Source organism: Stegostoma tigrinum, chromosome 2 (assembly GCF_030684315.1).
Source record: "Stegostoma tigrinum isolate sSteTig4 chromosome 2, sSteTig4.hap1, whole genome shotgun sequence".
Lineage (NCBI taxonomy): Eukaryota > Metazoa > Chordata > Chondrichthyes > Orectolobiformes > Stegostomatidae > Stegostoma > Stegostoma tigrinum.
The window spans coordinates 10106026-10126731 of NC_081355.1; the positions used below are offsets into that span (position 1 = coordinate 10106026).

General features: G+C 40.8%; 1 protein-coding gene across 3 annotated transcripts in view; it reads right to left on the minus strand.

The window, feature by feature from the left end:
- Positions 1-1585: 1585 nt before the first annotated feature.
- nphp3 (nephronophthisis 3) overlaps positions 1586-20706 on the minus strand; it is a 64099-nt gene continuing 44978 nt past the window's right edge. For 2 of the 3 annotated variants that reach the window (XM_059652186.1, XM_059652178.1), the window contains exons 21-28: positions 20043-20241; positions 17866-18107; positions 16312-16387; positions 13324-13451; positions 12507-12747; positions 7876-8001; positions 5452-5567; positions 1586-4415 (exon numbers count right to left, since the gene is read on the minus strand). In XM_059652186.1, the coding sequence (XP_059508169.1) occupies positions 4235-4415; positions 5452-5567; positions 7876-8001; positions 12507-12747; positions 13324-13451; positions 16312-16387; positions 17866-18107; positions 20043-20241 (1309 nt within the window). In that variant the 3' untranslated portion in view covers positions 1586-4234. The remainder of the gene's footprint in view (positions 4416-5451; positions 5568-7875; positions 8002-12506; positions 12748-13323; positions 13452-16311; positions 16388-17865; positions 18108-20042; positions 20242-20706) is intronic. The other variant, XM_048562158.2, reaches the window with a different exon arrangement.

Here is a 20706-nt window from a genome sequence, read left to right on the forward strand (position 1 = left end):
AGCAGAGTTTGGTTGATCCTAACCAGTTTAGCATCAAGTTGCAGCTAATGAATGAGCTCTCTTAGTAAATGGGCTGGCCTCTACACTGAGCAGAGCAGCAGATTGGACTTTGTTTTGAGGGTGGAAAAGGTAGTTCTTCGCAGGAGGAGAGACTGGGCTAACAGTAAACCAGAGAATTTTAGTGAGGCCGAAAGGAGCACGTGAATGCTCCTATATTACCTGTACACACTGAGGAGGATTTAAAAAGCAAAAAAGTGTACCTTTTTCTGAGCAGCCTTTTGTTTTTAAAAAAGAAAGCTGGTTTGGCCCCTCAACACATGAAGAAATCAGGACGAGTATGCACTTTGCATGTCTGGTTAAATTAGATTCCTGATAATTCAGCAGTGAAATTTAGTCTGAGAAGCCATAAAGCTGGCAGAGCGTGGAACATTAAGTTAAAAAGTTATGTTTCTAGTTTCACCGATAACTCGGTCTTCTTTCATTCCATTATCTTTATGACCAAGGGTCCATCAAGCCTGCATCTTGCATAAATGGTTTCAATATCAGTTCTCTCATCTCCAACTGTAATATAAACAGCATGAATAACTATTTCTCTCATTTCAGTTTTTCAATGAAGTTATGGGCTGGGTGTGGGAACAATTCCCATAGAAATTCTATTCCACATACTTCAGAATGGTTTTATAGTAATGTTCTCAAATATCAAGGCCACAGAACGTTCACCCAGCCTCGCTGGTTTCCTGTCAAGTAGACATCACAAGAACCATTAGACCATCGCAGTCTGTAGCTATTCCCGCAGTAGACATTTTTAAATCAACCTGTTCAAGAATGTTAGGGAATACCCCTGGAACAGGTGGGACTTAAACTTGGGTCTCCTGCACCAGAGATGGGGATACAGCATGACAACAGCCCTTATTTCCACAATATTAGAGATGAGTTGAAACACTTGGCGCTATTAAAAGAAAACTGGAGTTGCTCAGCAGGACTGTGGAGAAACAACCATTGGGCAAATAAATCCTTGTAAACAGTGCTAGAGCTGAAATACTGACCCATTTGTGTTTTTTCTTCCCCCACTGGTGCTGGCTGACTTGCTGAGTATTTATATTTGTGGGATGTGAATTTGCTAAACGTGTAAACAGTGATGCAATTCTGCCAGCAGCAGAGAAAAGCACTGCAGTGAGAAGCACATTATGGAACAGAAGACACTGTACTGGAGTGCAGTATTCAGTAATGTACACCAGCATAAATAAACAGTGCTGCAGAGAATGAGAGACAGTCCAGCTTTGGAGACCAGGAACCAAGAATAGCAGCCTCGTGAAACAGCGCAGCCTCCAAGAGTGCAAGTGTAGACACATCACAGCCAAGACAGTACAAAATCCACAGAAGGTATAGTGACCATAACATGCTCAAAAGTGTACTAACATTATTCCCTTAAAGCACTCCACATTCTAGCCCTGCTGGCCAGTCTGATATTTATCCAAGTTCATCTCTTGTGACCAATGTAGCAGCAGATAGGCTTTATCTAGAATTTGTAGAAGAGAGACTTGGTTCTAATATTACAATTTAAAATCTTACTACAACCAAAGGATAGTTTGAATGAATTTTAATATATCCAGTTACATCAGATTGATTGCATCCACAAGTTCTGCACCAAAATAATAAATGCACCGTGCATTACTTCATGTCATAAGGGTGGTAAGTACAATTCAAATTCTTTGTTACAACTTCATTTACAATACTGTATTTCAGGATTTAACAGCTTGTTTCTCAAACGGTAGATAACATTACAGCTGCACTATTAATCTAAATATTTCACATGTACCTTTGAAAAATTAACAGTTTTTTGCCTATTGGCAATTTGCAATCAAGGCATATATACCCACATTTCCTCTTGTACTGTCTCAGGATAACTTAGAAGAGAAATAGTCCATAACAAAGATGCAAGTCAAAATTCAGGTAGTTGCAAAAAACTTTGTGACTTTTAACTTGAAATTTTAGCACATTTGCTGCACAAAAGATTAAGGACAACATCAGGACTATATTGTAATAATGTTCCAGATCACTGCTCATATAAGTGGTTAGAGTGAATCAAAAAATCTGAGCTATTTTTGAAGGTGAGTAAGGATGTGGTGAGGCAAAGTGGCAGCAAGGCAAAGTCAGAACTCCCTAACTCCTAAGGAGTTTGCTGTTTCTAAGGCCAGGTCGGTGTACACACTACCAAAATGTACACTGCACTGTTTACCATCTACAAGACAAGTCATGCCAGTATTAATGCTTATGAATCTCCAACTCTAGATCATCTAACTTGTATGTACTCTGTTACTTCTTTTTTTCCCCCCTCAAACTTTATTTTGCTTCCCTCTACAAGTGTCTGTGCTATTCACCTCAAATACTGTCAAGAGTTCATCATTCTAACCGCTCTCTGCATAGAGGTTTCTCCCAAATCCTTCATGGGATTTATTACTGACAAATCAGATTTATCAGAAGATATGAGAATTTAACATTTTCAGATTTTCTCATAAGCAAAAATACCTTCTTTGCCCTCTCAAACTCCATAAACACAAAAATCGCACGTCAGATCACTCTCTTCTGAAGAGCCCCAGTCGGTTCAGCCTTTCCAATTATAATTTCCCAGTTCTGCTATTATATTTGTCATTTCTTATTCCCACTTTCTCCAAGGAGTGCCTTAATTTCCTTTTTTAAACATGAAATCTCCTGAAACATTCACCTTATTCTTCCTGTGGCTCAACAAACGTTTGACATAAATTTAACAATATCTCTGTACTTTCAGTTTTGACCCTCTTCTGGAAGCAAACCTTTATGCTTCACATTTTTTTCAAAGCCTTATTAACCTGTGCTTAACCCTGTGTTGCTATTTCTAATTATGTGGAGAGACCCCTTAAATTCCTTTGTGACTTGACCATGCTACACATTTTTAAACAGCCATTTTGTTACTCTCACCAATATGAATCACATCACACTTGTCTACATTGAAATAGTTTATCAATTACACATCCATCCTACAAATTTATTATTGGTCTTTATTGCAGTCCTCCTCCGTAGATGCAAATACCTTCCATGAGTTTCCAGTTGATAATCAATTTTATACTTGTTCGCTATCATTGGCTAGCAATTTGTCAGCGCTGTCCCTTACACAAGCCACAAAAGCAGTTGTAAAAATGGGAGCTGCAAGCAGGCACTTGGGTAGAGTGAGGCCACAGTCTGATTTGGAGACTGGTGGAGGATTTCTGGAGACGTGCTATAGGATTGCAAGTCATTGGAGGTCAACAAGGAGAGCGTGCATTAGTGAACAGGATATTTTGTTGAACAGATGGAAGATGGGGAGTTGTGGATGAGATTTGGGAGGAATACATCTAAAGAGTTGAATGAGGTGACAGAGACATGTATACTGGCTGAAAGAACCTTTTCCCTTCATTGTGCAATGAGGGTTTCAATGGCAAAAGGGATGAGAGCCAGATATTTATGTACTATACTTAATATTGAGGTATTGAGCATATCACTGAAACGAGCAGTTGTGTTATTTCACTACACTGCATTTCCAATAATATAAGGAATTCTGCAGCAGCAACTAAAAAAATATACATCAACATTCTTTCACACAGTTATTATCCTGTTACTTTCCTTCAAAGTGATCTCCATACTTTTATTTTGGAAGGAAGTTGTTGAGGTTTCTTTAAAAAATGTTGTTTTTCCTTTCAAAGAAAGAAGAATATTTAACATTGCTCTACTTAAGTCTGTTTAAGACTCAGAGACAAATTTATACTTCACTGGAAAAAAAACAAAAATCAGCGTTGGTATAAACTTCAAATGTTGCTCACAGAAAATGTTGTTTCTTTCCACAAGCAGTGTTATTGTTCAGTAATGAATTCTTCATTTACAAATGTGTTCTGCTAATTCAGGATACCCATTGGATAACATGATCCCAGTTACTGGCTGAAAGGACTTTGCTTTCCATTGTCAGGGCTTTATTGCTTGAACCTAATTTTTCTTTCTGATAAATTTCTTTATGTTATTTATGTTTCTTTATGTTACCTGTATCTCCTAACATGATTATTTCAGTTTCTTAGAAAATATCCACTGCAAATTTAAATATAACACAATTTTAGACTTGACACAGCATATTGTGACCAACACAGCTGTAAAAACAAATAAAAATATCACTTTGTCCCAATGTTTTTCATATTTACAGCTTCTGCTGTCCATTTTTATCCATGAGTCACCTGTATCCCATTTCCAGGTAGGGATTGGAAGCCAGCGCATTTCTTAAACTGAAAGTGTCTCCAGTGGATGAATGTCTTGATAGAGCTTTTCCACCAAGCACCGAGGCCTCAGCTTCCTTAATATCCATTGCCCTTTTGTATAGCTCAGCAGCCTTTTCAAAATTGGCCTCCTCATAACTGTAAATCGCAAAATAACATCACTCTTGTATTCTGGTACATTGATGTGAAAGGGTGTATGAAAACCATCTCATGCAGTTCAATACTGCAAATGCCAAATTAAAATGAAAGAAACTTTACAAGTTGCTCCAATTTCTTTCCTTAGCAATGAGCCGTAACATTGTAAGTCACAGGTTCACATCCTTGATTTTCAACTAAATCCAATTTTAATTCAACGTTAGCTTATTTAAAAACAGCAAAACAACATGAATACCAAATATTGTTTTTTTTAGTGGCAATAATTTTACTCTCTAGAATATATTTATCAATACTTGGACACCCTGTTCTCCATGACACACAATCTTCCCTCATAAAGTGATCCAATGATCTGCCCTCCTACACACCAATCTGTATGCCAATCCTGATAATTACATTTCAATACACTGATCTTCCTTCTGGTCCTACACACAGGTGAAATACAATACAGAAAGCCACAAATGCCAGAAAAGCCTCATGCCATTACGGAGGGCAGGCTGGTGCCAGTTAGAGATCCAACAGGAAGTCATTCAGAACTCAGTATCGGGGCAGTCCCCACCTTCAGAGATGGGAGCTGCTGGAATACTTAACGAGGTGCAAGAGCACTTCTGTTCTCAGTCACTGACCCCAAATTAAAACAACTAGGAATGTTAGGGCATCTGGCTATCAGGAGAAAATCGACCACCCCCACATCGAGTCTGCTCCACTTTTCAGTCACAGCTGTCATGTTTCTCTACCCCATTCTCCCGCCTTCTCCTCAACCTTTGAACCTTTTACTGATCAAAAACCGAATCAAGGTTGTGAAGCCAATACTTTGCTTGGGTTTGCAAATTTGCAGCTTCACCTCCCAGACCTCAGCAAAGCAAAAGTTCAGTAAATTCTGTCATGTCATATTCCAGTACCTGAAATGTAGCCTGGCAATATACTAACTGTACACAGCATGCCACACACCAACATAATGTTATCAACGTAAAGTAAATTCGCAGCCATACAGACCAAGCTCAGTGCAGGCTGTCCTTACCTTAGCACTGCTAAATTCTTTAGTGTCTCTCCCACTCTGGGATGACAACGGCCCAAGCTGTCCTCATAGATTTTCAGAGCACGTTCATACAGTGGTAAAGCTTCAGTGTGCTTTTTCTGTGGGGAAGTGTGATAAATTTAGCTTTTTTTTTTAAATTATTAAAGGCTTAAAAACATTGCTTTTACATCAAAGTTGTTCACACCTTAACTTATGTAATTGTGTATCACATGAATAATGTATTTTAGTCTTTAGATTGTTTATTCCACGCACAACCGTTTGCACCTGGCATATCAACCACTAGAAAAAGCATGTTCTCAAAGAGTACATTGTACAAGGAACTAGTATCTTTACAGCAACTGGTAATTGGCTTCCTAGTTAGCTAGTGTCAGCTGGACTCTTGCATCTGAGATAATAGGCCACTATTTCAATACCCGGTACCAAAGTGAATGCATGCAGTAAAACAGGATGCTGCATAGTCTTTTTCAAGTGAAAGTTTTGTCTCCTTTAAAGTGATGTAATGCCCGTATTGACTGCCATTTAAAGGGCCCTACCAAGATACAGTCACATCGCGACCTTTCCCAGCCGCCCAGGTCAGAACATAATTCCAGCCTTGCCAATCATGCCAACTTTCTGGGAATGGAACAAACTAAAGATTTTGAAAAGCTCGGTTAAATCTCTATTTAACTTTCCCTGGAAAAATGTAATTTTCCAAGCTTTTGTTCACACGTTTAACATTATATTTCTAGGATTCTATTAGGTGAATCTATCCATGGTTCAATCAGTTTTCTATAATATGATGTTTAAATATCATGCGGTACTCTAGGGGTGGCCAGCCTACACTATTCCATATGGTCAACATTTGCTTTACCGTTTTATTTGAAGCCAGAGTTTCAAATACAGGTGAGCAAAAGTGTAAGATTTTGCAAGGAACTGCAGGGGTAATCACAGGCCTGTTCTTTACTGTGTGCTGCTGCCACTGCAGGTTTTGCGATGAGAGAACCAACAGCAAAAGTGGGAGAGAACTAGTCTGTGGTTGACTGAGGAGCATCAAACAACCCGAGGACTGGAGCCATAGCGGATAGGCTACATGCCATTCAAGGGAGACCCTGCCTTGGGAAGGAAGGGAAAGAGATGAGAGTCACACATGCAGAGAGAGTCAGATGGCAGAGGGGAACAGAATTACGTCGCAACAGTGAGGGGGGGAAATGACAGGTCGTCTGGTTGATCAGACTAAATCTTCCTTTCATTTTTAAAAGTAGCAAATTGTCATTTACAAATAAAAACCAAAAAGAACGGCGGATGCTGTAAATCAGGAACAAAAACAAAGTTTCTGGAAAAGCTCAGCAGGTCTGGCAGCATCTGTGAAGGAGAAAGCAGAGTCAACGTTTCGGGTCCGGTGACCCTCAAAAACTTTGTTTTTGTTGTCATTTACAAAACTGCATTCAAGTCTCAACGAAAATAAACTTGGCCACTTCCATTTCACCACAAAATGTTTACTGGTGGGGGAATAATACTGGTGGAAACTGCTGGACTGCAAAGCTCCAAGAATTAATTTCTTGAAGCCAAGAAGGGCAGTGTGAGACAGACAAAGATAGAAGGATAAGAAAACCCTTTCTGAAATTTGCTTACTGGCCCCAAAGAAGAGAAAAATTAAAATGTGACCCCTAACAATTCCATGCCACCCCTGCACTACTCAAATGTGGTCAAACTAATAAATTGCACTGATTTATGAATTATTTTGCAATGTGTCTGCATAGACAAAAATCCATATCTGAAATCAATTTAATTGTAGAAAAACACTCAAGAATGACAATTTTTCTCTTTTGACACCTTGCAGGCACAAGCAACCTTCCCACATTACGACAGATATTTTTAAACCATCTCTTCAGACATGTTGACAGACCTCTTGAACAGGTGGGACATCAACCCTGGCTGCCCTTGCCCCAGGGTACAGACACTGCCACTGCACCCTCAAGAGCCCTCTCAAACGATTACATCTTTATTGTATAATTTAGAAAATTATGGGAGGTGAATGTTCAAACTCCAGATATGTACTCCAGGCAGGTGGAGCTTTGTGGCAAGGTAGTAACTCAACATCCCTTATTATTTGGTCTAGCTCTGCTACTTTCCTGATTGTTCATATTTAGTTCATATGCCCTGATGTTTCCCCCTTTCCCCACTTTGAAAAAGTGGCTGAAAGTTTAGAGCCCTGTTCCTCTCAATAATGTATATGATGATGGTTGTGTCTGCATTCAGCATGTGCCATGGTAATAAGGCTTTACATCTCTGTCATCCATGTTTTATTCAAAACTGCCTGGAATCTTCTTTTTTTAAGTTCACCTTTCTTAAGCCTCGCCTAATGTAAGTGCATAGCACATAACAGCAGGTAACAGCCAGGTACAGGGAGACAAGCAGTCAACATACCAACTGAGAGTACAGAACAGCCAAATTCACCAGGGCGGTTGCCACACTTGGGTGCTTCGGGCCAAAAGATTTCTGACGAATTTCAACTGCCAACTGACATAAAGGAACTGCCTTGTCCAATTTTCCCTGCAAATTCAGACAAGGATTAATATGCTAGGAAAGAGCTCTGACATCAAAGGCAACACCAAAAGAAGAAATGCTTCATGCACTCAGCTACAAGATCAAGGGTTGTTTGTTTGTTTGTTTCTCGGAATTTGATCATTTAAAAGAAACTACTTCAGATCCTGCCATATAAATCTGTCAGCTATTACATATACAAATGACTATTAAATATTGTCTAAATAAAATCAATGGAATCTACACCATTTTTTCCAGCAATACTAAAGTTCTATACTACCACACGACTGTTTGTAGCAGTTCTTTCTGGTGTATTTTTCTCTTGGTCAGTGGTGAACATGTTGCATTTTTTGAGGTTTGCTTTGAGTTTGCTCGCTGAGCTGGAAGGTTAGTTTTCAGACGTTTCATCACCATTCAAGGTAACATCATCAGTGAGCCTCCGACGAAGTGCTGGTGTTATGTCCCGCTTTCTATTTATCTGGTTAGGTTTCCTTGGGTTGGTGATGTCATTTCCTGTTCTTTTTCTCAGAGGATGGTAGATTGGCTCCAAGTCAATGTGTTTGTTGATGGAGTTCCGGTTGGAATGCCATGCTTCTAGGAATTCTCGTGCATGTCTCTGTTTGGCTTGTCCTAGGATGGATGTGTTGTCCCAATCAAAGTGGTGTCCTTCCTTATCTGTATGTAAGGATACGAGTGATAGTGGGTCATGTCGTTTTGTGGCTAGTTGATGTTCATGTATCCTGGTGGCTAGCTTCCTGCCAGTTTGTCCAATGTAGAGTTTGTCACAGTTCTTGCAAGGTATTTTGTAGATGATCTTGCAAATACCCCATCCCCCTCTCTGATGAAGGGTCTAGGCCGAAACGTCAGCTTTTGTGCTCCTGAGATGCTGCTTGGCCTGCTGTGTTCATCCAGCTTCACACTTTATTATGTTAAAAACACTCTTGGTCATAGCGAGTTTTGAGAAGATTTGTAGCTCAGGTTGAGGTTCTGGATGTGAGTTTGCTCGCTGAGCTGGAAGGTTAGTTTTGATGAGGTTAGTAAGGAGGTGCGGCTTGGGGTGGGAGGAAGGGATGGGTGAGAGGAAGAACAGGTTAGGGAGGCGGAGACAGGCTGGGCTGGTTTTGGGATGCAGTAGGGGAAGGGGAAGAGTTGGGCTGGTTGTGTGGTGCAGTGGGGGGAGGGGACGAACTGGGTTGGTTTTGGGATGCGGTGGGAGAAGGGGAGATTTTGAAGCTGGTCAAGTCCACATTGATACCATTGGGCTGCAGGGTTCCCAAGCGGAATATGAGTTGCTGTTCCTGCAACCTTTGGGTGGCATCATTGTGGAACTGCAGGAGGCCCATGATGGACATGTCATCTAAAGAATGGGAGGCGGAGTTTAAATGGTTCGCGACTGGGAGGTGCAGTTGTTTATTGCGAACCGAGCGGAGGTGTTCTGCAAAGCGGTCCCCAAGCCTCCGCTTGGTTTCCCCAATGTGGAGGAAGCCACACTGGGTACAATGGATACTGTATACCACATTGGCAGATGTGCAGGTGAACCTCTGCTTAATATGGAAAGTCATCTTGGAGCCTGGGATAGGGGTACAATGCATACAACGCATCATCCTCCGACACTTCCGCCATCTACAATCCGACCCCACCACCCAAGACATTTTTCCATCCCCACCCTTGTCTGCTTTCCAGAGAGACCACACTCTCCGTGACTCCCTTGTTTGCTCCACACTGCCCTCCAACCCCACCACACCCGGCACCTTCCCCTACAACTGCAGGAAATGCTACACTTGCCCCCACACCTCCTCCCTCACCCTTATCCCAGGCCCCAAGATGACTTTCCATATTAAGCAGAGGTTCACCTGCACATCTGCCAATGTGGTATATTGTATCCATTGTACCTGGGGTGGCTTCCTCCACATTGGGGAAACCAAGCGGAGGCTTGGGGACCGCTTTGCAGAACACCTCCGCTCAGTTCGCAATAAACAACTGCACCTCCCAGTCGCGAACCATTTAAACTCCGCCTCCCATTCTTTAGATGACATGTCCATCATGGGCCTCCTGCAGTGCCACAATGATGCCACCTGAAGGTTGCAGAACAGCAACTCATATTCCGCTTGGGAACCCTGCAGCCCAATGGTATCAACGTGGACTTCACCAGCTTCAAAATCTCCCCTTCCCCCACCGCATCCCTAAACCAACCCCTCCCCCCACTGCACCACACAACCAGCCCAGCTCTTACCCTCCCCCCACTGCATCCCAAAACCAGCCCAGCCTGTCTCTGCCTCCCTAACCTGTTCTTCCTCTCACCCCAAGCCGCACCTCCATTTCCTACCTACTAACCTCATCCCACCTCCTTGACCTGTCCATTTTCCCAGGACTGACCTATCCCCTCCCTCTCCCCAACTATACTCTCCTCTCCATCTATCTTCTTTTCTCTCCATCTTCGGTCCGCCTCCGCCTCTCTCCCTATTTATTCCAGAACCCTCACCCCATCCCCCTCTCCGATGAAGGGTCTAGGCCCGAAACGTCAGCTTTTGTGCTCCTGAGATGCTGCTTGACCTGCTGTGTTCATCCAGCTCCACACTTTGTTATCTTGGACTCTCCAGCATCTGCAGTTCCCATTATCTGTGTTTTAACATATTTTGATTGAGTGACAAAGAGAAGTCCTTTCTCCTCTTATGGCCTTTTGAATGGGCTAATGTTTGCTAAACACAAAATTGATACCTCTTTGACAACGCAGCAACCCTTCAGTACTAAGGTACTGATTATGTGTCTAATTTCTGCAGTGGACTGTGATCTTCTGACACAAAGTGAGATTGCTACCACCGAGCCAAGCAGAAACGTAGTGACATTTCAGCTCTAATTCGGAATGTTGAAACAACTGCAATAACGTATATTGTGTAGTTTTATATTCTGCAGCATAGCTATCAACTGTTATCAAGTCAGAGGGACATACAATAGTTGTTTTCTTCTTGTCCTTTTTTCAGCAATACTGAAGTTCTGCACTACCAAACTATCAGCTGTCAACAAAAGAGTGAGGAATGATTTAAAGATGATTTAAAGGGAAATATAAAAGAACTACTTTGCATTCTTCAAACAAAACTGCAGGTGAATTAGCATTCTTTAAGCATTAGATTCTAATGCATGAATTTGTGAATTGCACAAGTACTGTTCACTGATTCTTACAGAAACAAACTAAGGTTCCACCCTCAGAATTTTGAAAATTTGATCAAAATTTAAGGGGAACTGATATTACAAATAGGGAGAACCTACCTTATTGGTTGGGGAGTCTAAGGCACAGGCACATACTCTAAAAAGGAGAGCTAGATCTTTTGAGAGTGAAGTGAGGGAACATTTTTGCAATAAAGGGTGGCACAAATTCAGAAATATATTCCACAAATAGCAACTGATGTTAGCCAGCTTTGAGAAGATCTGTAGTTCAGGTTGAGGTTCTGGATGTGAGTTTGCTCGCTGAGCTGGAAGGTTAGTTTTCAGACATTTCGTCACCATTCTAGGTAACATCAGCAGTGAGCCTCCGACGAAGTGCATAACACCAGCGCTGACGAAATGTCTGAAAACTAACCTTCCAGCTCAGCGAACAAACTCACATCCAGAGCAACTGATGCTAGTCACCTGTTGAATTTAAAACAGAGCTAGATTAAGTGTTTTTCTTAACAGAAGGTGTTAAGGAATATGGGGCAAGGACAGTTACAAAATAACATCACAATCTCATTGAACAGCAGAACAGGTTCAGTTGGCCTCTATCTGTTCGAATGTTCCTGGAGTACACCACAATGTTTTAGTAATTTCCATACCTCCTTGCCCTGTCCCACACTTGCAGAGTGATGACCTTCAACCTACGTATAACCAACTAACCTTTCCTCAGAGAGGGAGGGTGATGGCCCTTTGTAGATTATGGCATATTATCAGTCATTTTCATTTTTGGGTAGCCTCTACTCAATTATAAAATTATTAAGTTACATTACAATATAAAAATATTTAAAAATGCATGTTTACTCATCTTTGCAAAACAATTCCCTTTAGTTTTCCAATTCCTGCAGCACAACACTAATATTCACTCATTCTTACATCAGATTCAGTTCTATGCTAACTGATATATCAGTTTAAGAGGACAATATACAGGTACGGATAGGGGATGTGATTTGGTTTCAATCAAGAATGGGCGTAATTGCTGGCTCTTAAATAAGTTTATAGTATTTTAAAAAATGAAATCTACAATTTGAAGAATGCGTCACTGGGGACAGTACACTGTGCAAAATACGTCGGAAAATAAATATTTCAAATATTTTTAAGGCAGAAGAAAAAGGCATAAAAGATTATTGGTGATACTCAGGAATATAAAGTTGAAGTTAAAAATCAGATCAGCCACGATCTCATTGAACAGCAAAGCAGGTTCGAAGGGCCAAGTGGCCTATTTCTATTCCTTATTCATATGTTCGCAGAGATCAGGAGTTTTCAGAATGAAAATTCAGCAATCCATTGCAGTAAGGTTAACTCACTTGCTTTTTATACAACACTGCCAGGTGTTTCACAGTGTAGGCCACGGAGGGATGATCAGGTGCCAGGGCTACACGGCGAATATCCAGTGCCCTCTCGTACAGCTCCTCAGCTTTTTCATGCTCCTTCTTCTCATTGTACAAAGCTGCCAGGTTATTCAAGGACTGTGCACAGTCAGGATGGTCACAGCCAAGAGTCCGCTCCCTCATTTCCAATGAACGTTTAAAGAAGATTTCAGCTGTCCTATGTTGAATTTGAAAAAGGGAAACAAATAAAAGTCTTCTGGAATGCCCATAATTATTTTTCTGATATGTTAACGAAAGACTGGGTTGGTAACAGGCTTTTGACCCAATCTAAAAAACACTACAGATTACCAATTTTACTCCATGATTACTGATTTTCTTTACAGTTTCACTGTACAGATTCTTACTTTAAGACAGAAACTGGCATACACAGGCAATGGTGCACATCCTTTTCCTTTTCAAAGCTCAGTGAGGACAATCTATCAGCAGAATGCACACCAGCTCACTGAGACACACTCAATCAGAGCAGCTTGGTGCTTGATACTGGCATCTGAGAGCATCACATCTGCATTAAAACACTAAAAAATTCACCACTGAGCCAGGCATAATCAATTTAAGAGAAGGTATGTACAATTTTATACGTAAGTCTATTCTCAGCGCGCCACTGTGAAAGCAAGGAACTGAGGGGGAGATGTAATCTTAAATTAATCCAAAGGTAAGATTTATTCTGATATTTATTATTGGGTCAGTTGATAATCTCACACACCATGATAACTCATTCATTAAATTTACTTACTCAATGTTGTTTTGAAGATAGTAAAGAACTCCCAGTTCATTCAGTATCCGAGCAGTGTCTGCTGACTCAGTCCCAAGTGTAAGCTCCTCCAACTGCAGAACCCGGCGGCGCAGAACAGCAAAACCATGCTGAAGTACAAAGTATCACCGTTTCAACATTTAGTTAAGCTTCGAGTACCTCAATACAGCAGCAGACATGCAAAATTCCAAAAGTCTCCCTTGGGCATACTAACCAATGTGCTTCTCAAAAAGTAAGTGAAAGCAACGAAAGATATAGCAAGAGACTGAGATCAGATGTATGAAGAAACAGAACGAAGTAGAAGGAGTGGAGTAGCATTCAAGCTGAAAGGAGGGGGCTGGCTTCATAGTCTAATACTAGAATGGAGGAAGTGGGAGACAAAGCATGTTTTAAGTGCAGCAACTGCACACAGGTTTATATGAGATCACCATCAGAGAGTGAAACAAAGCCAGAGAGTTCCCAAGGGGTTAGAGTGCTGGGCACTGACACAAGACAGATGATGGCCATGTGGAACTTCATGTTGGTGAGGACATGGAATAGTATTTTGAATGGAACATTTGATTAAATGTGAAGGTAACACTGCTCAATCGAATTACTGCTTTATCAGACTGGTTCACCATCTTTAGGCATCAACACCAGCAAGCTGAACTTGCTCACTAATGCAGCACTAAAACTCCAGACCTTAAAATACCCTGACACAAGCTAAGGGCCAAAAAGTAAATGAGAGTTTCTGCCCACGGCATTAAGGCAGCATTTGTAAATATGTCCTCTGGGACCTCCAACAAAATGGAGATCAGTGGAGGTGAAAATGCAATAATTTCTTCTGTGATTGAAATCATATCTAGCAGTAAGAAAGACGATTGTGGTTATTGGGAATAAGTCATCACAGTTACTGACAGCAGCATCCATGGACCAACCATCTTTATCTACTGCAGGCTCCATCCATCATAAGGTCAGAAATGAATATGGATGATGGTGACTGTTTGGGTTCTGCCCCATTCACAACTCTTGCCAATAAAGCAGCCAGTACCAGCTAACAGCAGGATACAGACAACAGCTCGGATATAGAAGGCAACATTGATGGCATCTAAACTGCCAAGTAATGGCCACCTCAAACCTAAAAAAGCTTACTCATCTCCCTCTGATCTTCCCTGCCACCAACATGAGCAAACCTCCTCCCGCGCTATCATTAATCATACGCTTAATAAGGAAAACCATATCAACATAAAGAGCAAGAAAACAGACCATGGCTGGATGCTCTGTGATAAATGGTTCACGTCCTGACTCCTCAATATCTATCAACCATCCACACAGCACAAGTTAGGCACATCATTTAGATATGCCACTAATTTTGGCTGCACTATTCACACAACACTAAAGCTTGGGGCATAGGTCTTGCGGCTTGAGAGCAGCAAGTTTAAAGGAAATGTGTGAAGCAAGGTGCCTGAATGTGTGCCAGGAGAGGCAGTCGGAGCAATTACAATGGCAATGTTTAAGACTGACACATGAACAGGCGGGGAACAGAGGGATATGGAGCACGTGCAGGCAGATGGGATCAGTTCAGAACAGCATCATGGTTGGCGCAGACATGGTAGTAGACATGAAGAGTCAGTTCTTGTGCTGTACTGTTCTATGTTCTTGACGCATCCAGGACAGGGCTGTGACATCAATGCCCCTGCCGCTAGACTACCACCAGTTCAGTGCCTGAGTATATCACATCTGACAAATGCTCTAGAAGCATTCTGCACCGCTTTTTTCACAATCTCTACTACCAAGAACAAAAAAGAACTTCTTCATCAAGTATCATGATAAGGATTACGCTTGATACCCAGAACCTAGCTTATCCAAGGTATTACCTTTCTGTATGATGGCACATTTCCTCGGAAAATGAGAGAGTATATTACCTCTAATAGTAACTCAATGCACTGAGTGAACAGTAATTTGGCAAGATTCCATCTTCCTGTAAATTATTTGTGCATCCATAGTCAAGTAACTAAAGACTCCAACTCCTTTTACTATTTCTGGTGATGAGGGCACAGTGTTCTAGAGGACAGCAGCATTTTGGCCAGCTACGTCTGTTAAGGCACGTAGGCAAGGTTCTCTAATTGGGTAGGTCGGGGGGGGGGGCGGGGGGTGCGGTAGTGAAGCAGAAGAATTAATTTCATTTTGGGTCAGATTGGAAATTAGTTGAACTTACAGTAATTGTAATGGCAACATGAGAAAATCCTCTTTCATGCAAAGCACTGGCTGCAAGTATGATAGTGCAAGGGAAAATTAATCCTTCAAACGGAAACTGCATCATTATCTGGAAAGGAAAAGTTTGCAAAACTATGGGGAAAAGACAGGGAAGTGATACAAGCTGAACTGCAGCACACTAGGACCATATAGATTTAATGGGCTGAATAACTTATTCTGTGCAGTAACCATTATAGGACGCAGCAAATTATCCTGAACAGCGGCTTTAGGAGATGACAGAACTCTATGTATCAGCAATAACCTCATCAGCAAGAAGAAAGTATAGAGGTTTAAACAAGTAGTATCTACAACAAACCTTGACAATAAGCGTGTTGAATCTTTAGATTTATAGCTTAACTATAGATATACTTTAGTGGCTTCATCAGCATTCAAAATAAAACAATAGGTTTATCTGAATTTACAGTGGGCCTTTTGGGCTTTTAAGAACATTTTCTCTTCCTTTGCTGCTGCTTAGAATAAAAATTGAAGAAATGAAAAAAAGTTAAAGTTGGCAAATAAATAGATTCCATAAAAGAACTCTAACTCTAATCTATTTCCACAACAAGAAAACATTGAAAACTATAAAGGCTTTCTTCTATTCCAAGGACATATTGTACAAGTGAAACAGAACGCCATTTAAATGGCTGTCTGTAATACAAATGGGCATCTGAAATTTATGGACAGATAGCACACCATTATAATTTAGTCATACTACTTACATCTTTCAACCCTTACCATGTTTCCTTTCTGTCTGGAAACCTTCTGTCGGATCTTCATGGACCGTTTTCTTAATGGTTCCACTTGTTCATACCTCAAAATATAAAACAAACAGTCTGTATGATACTGAACTGTAGTAACATAGCATTGTGCTTGGTCAGGAATTTTTTTAAAGTAGAAACAAAAGTCTCATTTGGAACTTCACAGCATTGCAGAGATTAATGCATGACAGTCCATCAGTTATAGCACATTAGCAAGCAAGTGGATATTGTGGGAGCTTCCAAGTATCTGAAAAAAGATTTTAAATGGGAAAATGTGAGATGTCCATTTTGACAAGATGAATAAAATAAATCTAAATTGTGAGGCATTACAGAGGCTGTAATTGCTGGTGAATCTCAATGTCCCAGTGCAAGAATCATAGAAGATTAGTATGCAGGTAGAGCAAGTTATTAAGAAAGCTAAAAACTGTTTGTTGCAAGAGGAATGAAATGCAAACATAGGGAGGTTATGCTTCAGTTATACAGGGCATTGGTGAGACCACATATACAGTACAGTGTATAACATCTTTTAAGGAAGGATTAAATGCATTAGATGCTGTCCAGAGAAGATTCACTAGATTGACACCCGGAATCAGCAAGCTATCTCACAAGGGAATATTGAACAGGCCAGCTTAGTATCCACTGAAATTTGGAAGAGCACTAGATCAAAACATTCAAAATCCTGAGGGGTCTGGACAAGGTGGAGGTGGAAATCCCTTTGGGAGAATCTAGATCAATGAGTCACTTTTTTAAAAATGAGGGGTCACCTATCAATGATAGACATGAAGAGAATTTTGTTCTGACAGAGGACCATGAGTGTTTGGAACTTTCTTCCTCAAAAAGGCAGTAGAAGCAGAATCATTAAATACTACTAAGGAAGAAGTGGATAGTTTATTTGTAAGTAATGGGATGAAGGTTATCAGAGGAAGGAGGGAATATTGAGTAATCAGATCAGCTATGAGCTTCCTGAGCGGCCCACTCTTGTTCCTAATTCCTATGTTCATTTGCCATCTGTTGTGCAGACAGAGAGAAAATTGGTGAGTAGAGTGATGGGATTGCCAGGATGGAGGGGAGTGAAGCCTAAGACACAATGAAATGAAGCAGTGACAAAAGACTTTAATGCAGTGAGTTTGGAAGCAGAACAGGTAACTGACAGAGGGTGATGGAGAAAGGTGATTGACCAGCATTGTCAATTGGAGGGAGAGGAAAAGGAGGAAGTTGTCTGTTCATGTAAACACAATACCTTCAATCACCACCAAAAACAGCCAAAACATTCAACATTTATGAATAAATGACTTTACTTTATTGGGAAGGCTATCAACTTATAATTAGGTGCAATATACATGGAGAAAAGGTTACGATATGATTTTACTAACAGGCGTTTCTGCAAAATAAAGGAAATCTTCTGGAAAGATAGCTACAGCTTTGAGCTCCTTGGCAGCAAAATACATCTATATACCTGTACAAGCTACACACAGTAACAATGTTAGTTTATAAGGTGCCTGACAGTATCAAACTTACATCAAAAACTCACTTATTTTGTTTCTGATAAAGCATTGCTAGAGCATCCAGCTCCTGAGCCACCCGGGGATGAACTGAACCGTGGGCATTTTCAATGATTTCCAGCGCCTGCTTGTACAGCTGCTCTGCATTTCCGAACTTTTTCCACTGTACATACACACCAGCCAACTGGTGCAAGGACTGAGCCACACTGGGGTGATCGGGGTCCAATGCACTCTCTCGGATCTCTAGAGAACGCTGCAAGGGTGCTACAGCCTATAAAAATGGAGAAAGTTACACACAGTTGAAATATTTGGCTTCTGACTCATTTACCAAGTTTCGTTTATCATACAATGTTGACCCATATTTACAGCTGGCAAGTTACACACTGTGATTTGAATTGAAGCATGAGAATTAACGCTTTGGGGGACAATATCAAATTTACATGGAGAAAGTTCTTAAACCATGTAAGCAAGACAATGCTACACCAGAAAATTGATCATTACTGTTATTTACACAGCAACTTTAAAAGTAATAAAGAAAGTTCTAATGTCTACAAAGGCAAAGGTGTCCCTTGGGAGCTGTGATGGGAATGGAGAAAAAGCAAAACATGAGGTATCTAGCAACAAGGGTCAGTAAATCTGACATTCTGAAGATAAGGTACAGATTGAAGTTAGTGAGAAAACGCCCAATATAAAAAGGGCACTGTGGGATGTAATGCAGACATCCTACCACTTTACACAACATTTGTTGGTTTGAAGCAAACTAGTAGTAGGGGGCAGAGTTTAGAAATTAGGGGCCTTCTATGTAAGATGAAGTGGAGGAGAATTTATTTTTCTCTCAGAGGGACTCGAGTCTTTGGAACTCTCCCAGAGTTCAGCAAAAGCAGAGTCATTGAACATTTCAAAAGGCAGGGAGAAGGCAAAATCTTGACTAACAGGGAACTCAAAAGTTGTACAGGCAGGCAGAAACATGGACCACATCAAATCAGCCACAATCTTACAGGTTACAGGGGCCAAATGGCCTAACTCCTGCAACTAATTCTTATGTTCATTAGAAACTCAGCAGATTGCATGTAAATCAGTCCATTACTCGATAGGCAGTGATAGTGCAGATAAAGTTCAAGCAGCAATGAAAAGTGGGTGGGAGAGAGGCAAGCAGTGCAGGGCAGTGGAAATAAACAGACATGGGTGTGCAGTTTAAAACTCAGATCAGAATCAAATGGGACACCAAAGTTAGGCATAGTCTGATTCAGCCTGAATTAGCAGCAGGGAAGAAAAATAAAATTGGTTAGTTGTGGCGGGAGATGGATCTGGCTAGTTGAAAAGAATGCACAGCTTATTTAGTTAAAGAGATACAAGCATTAACAAGTGAGATATTAAGAACAAAATAAAACAAAAGAACAGCAGACACTGGGGATCTGAAGCAAACAAAAATAAAAATTCCTGGCAAAACTCAGGTGGTTTGACGGTATCCGTGGACCTTTAGGGTCACCTGCTGACTTAGCATCTGTGGGAGAAAACACAGCTAATGTTTTGAGTCCAGTGACCCCAAAGGTCCACAGATACCACCAAACCTGCTGAGTTTCTCTGAGGTAATAAGAATTACCAGCTTCAAAAAAGAAAAATCAGTTTTGATTCTTCATTCCAAACAGATGTTGAGTTTTATTTATTGTTAGCCAAAGAATACTTAGACTGACAACTGCTCCCCAGCCTCCACCTCAGCTGAAAAACAAAACTCATCACAGCCTGACAGCCTGGAACTTCAAATCGCGGCTGTCTGGTTTGTAAAATTTGGAACCAAACAAAAAAAACTGCTTGCCGATCATGCTGACAAAGGAGATCTCCTATTTGAAATAATCTGAGCCATGCAGGTCTGGGAGATAAACCAACAGAGGCTAAAATGTACACTTAGTCCCACAAAGACAGTGAGAGGTTCATCAAAATGTGCATCAGGTTATCTAAACATTTCAAATTCAAATCACTCTGCTCTCCTGGGTGACTACATCGTTTGAATCTAGTGGGAAGTCTGCACAGAACATGGCTTCTTTACTGATGTTACTATAGTTTGCACAGGGTTAATTAATAGAATCATTTCAACCACTCTGTGGTTTAAAATGTTTAAGCTGGATAGCTTAGTTCCATGTTAAGTGTGATATTCTGTTGCGTTTTACTCGTCAAGTTTCCACTCCCATACCTCCACAGGACTTACTATAAGTACCTGACTCAGTAGGCCCAAGTCTTTCAAAAAGCGCCCTAATGTTTCATAGAGATCTGCCAAACGGGTGACCATATCCTCGCCTTCACAGTTTTTTTCATACTGCTTTAAAGACTCAAAGTAAGCAGCAGCCATAGAGCATTTATCCATTCCCACATATTGCCAGTAAGAAAGCAGCTCTGCGAAATGGCCCCTGAAATACAACACAAAAATGGTTTAAATGCTGTACAGGATAACTGCACAAAAAAGTAACAGGAAAACATTTTTTGTCAGAAGTACGGGAGAATGAAACTAGCTGGTGCAAATTATTAGCATTTAGGCAGTTAACAATAAGCTTATAGACAATTTCTGTATAACTGTCATAAGCATCTGAGAGATGACGTAAAATTTGAAACAGATGTGTTGTCCAGTACTTTAATCACTAACCACCTATGACAAAACCTGCATTGCTACTTAGCAAATAAAAAGTCAGTAATGTGCATAGTTAATAGGCACATATAAAATTCATATTCGGATGACATCTCCATATGAACTTTAACCTTTTCAGATAGTTTATGGTAATACGACAAGGCAAAGAGTGGCAGGGTGTTTTCCAATTGTTGCAAATACTTTTTCAGTTTCTAAAATGGTGGTAGGTGGCCATGAAATGTACGTACAA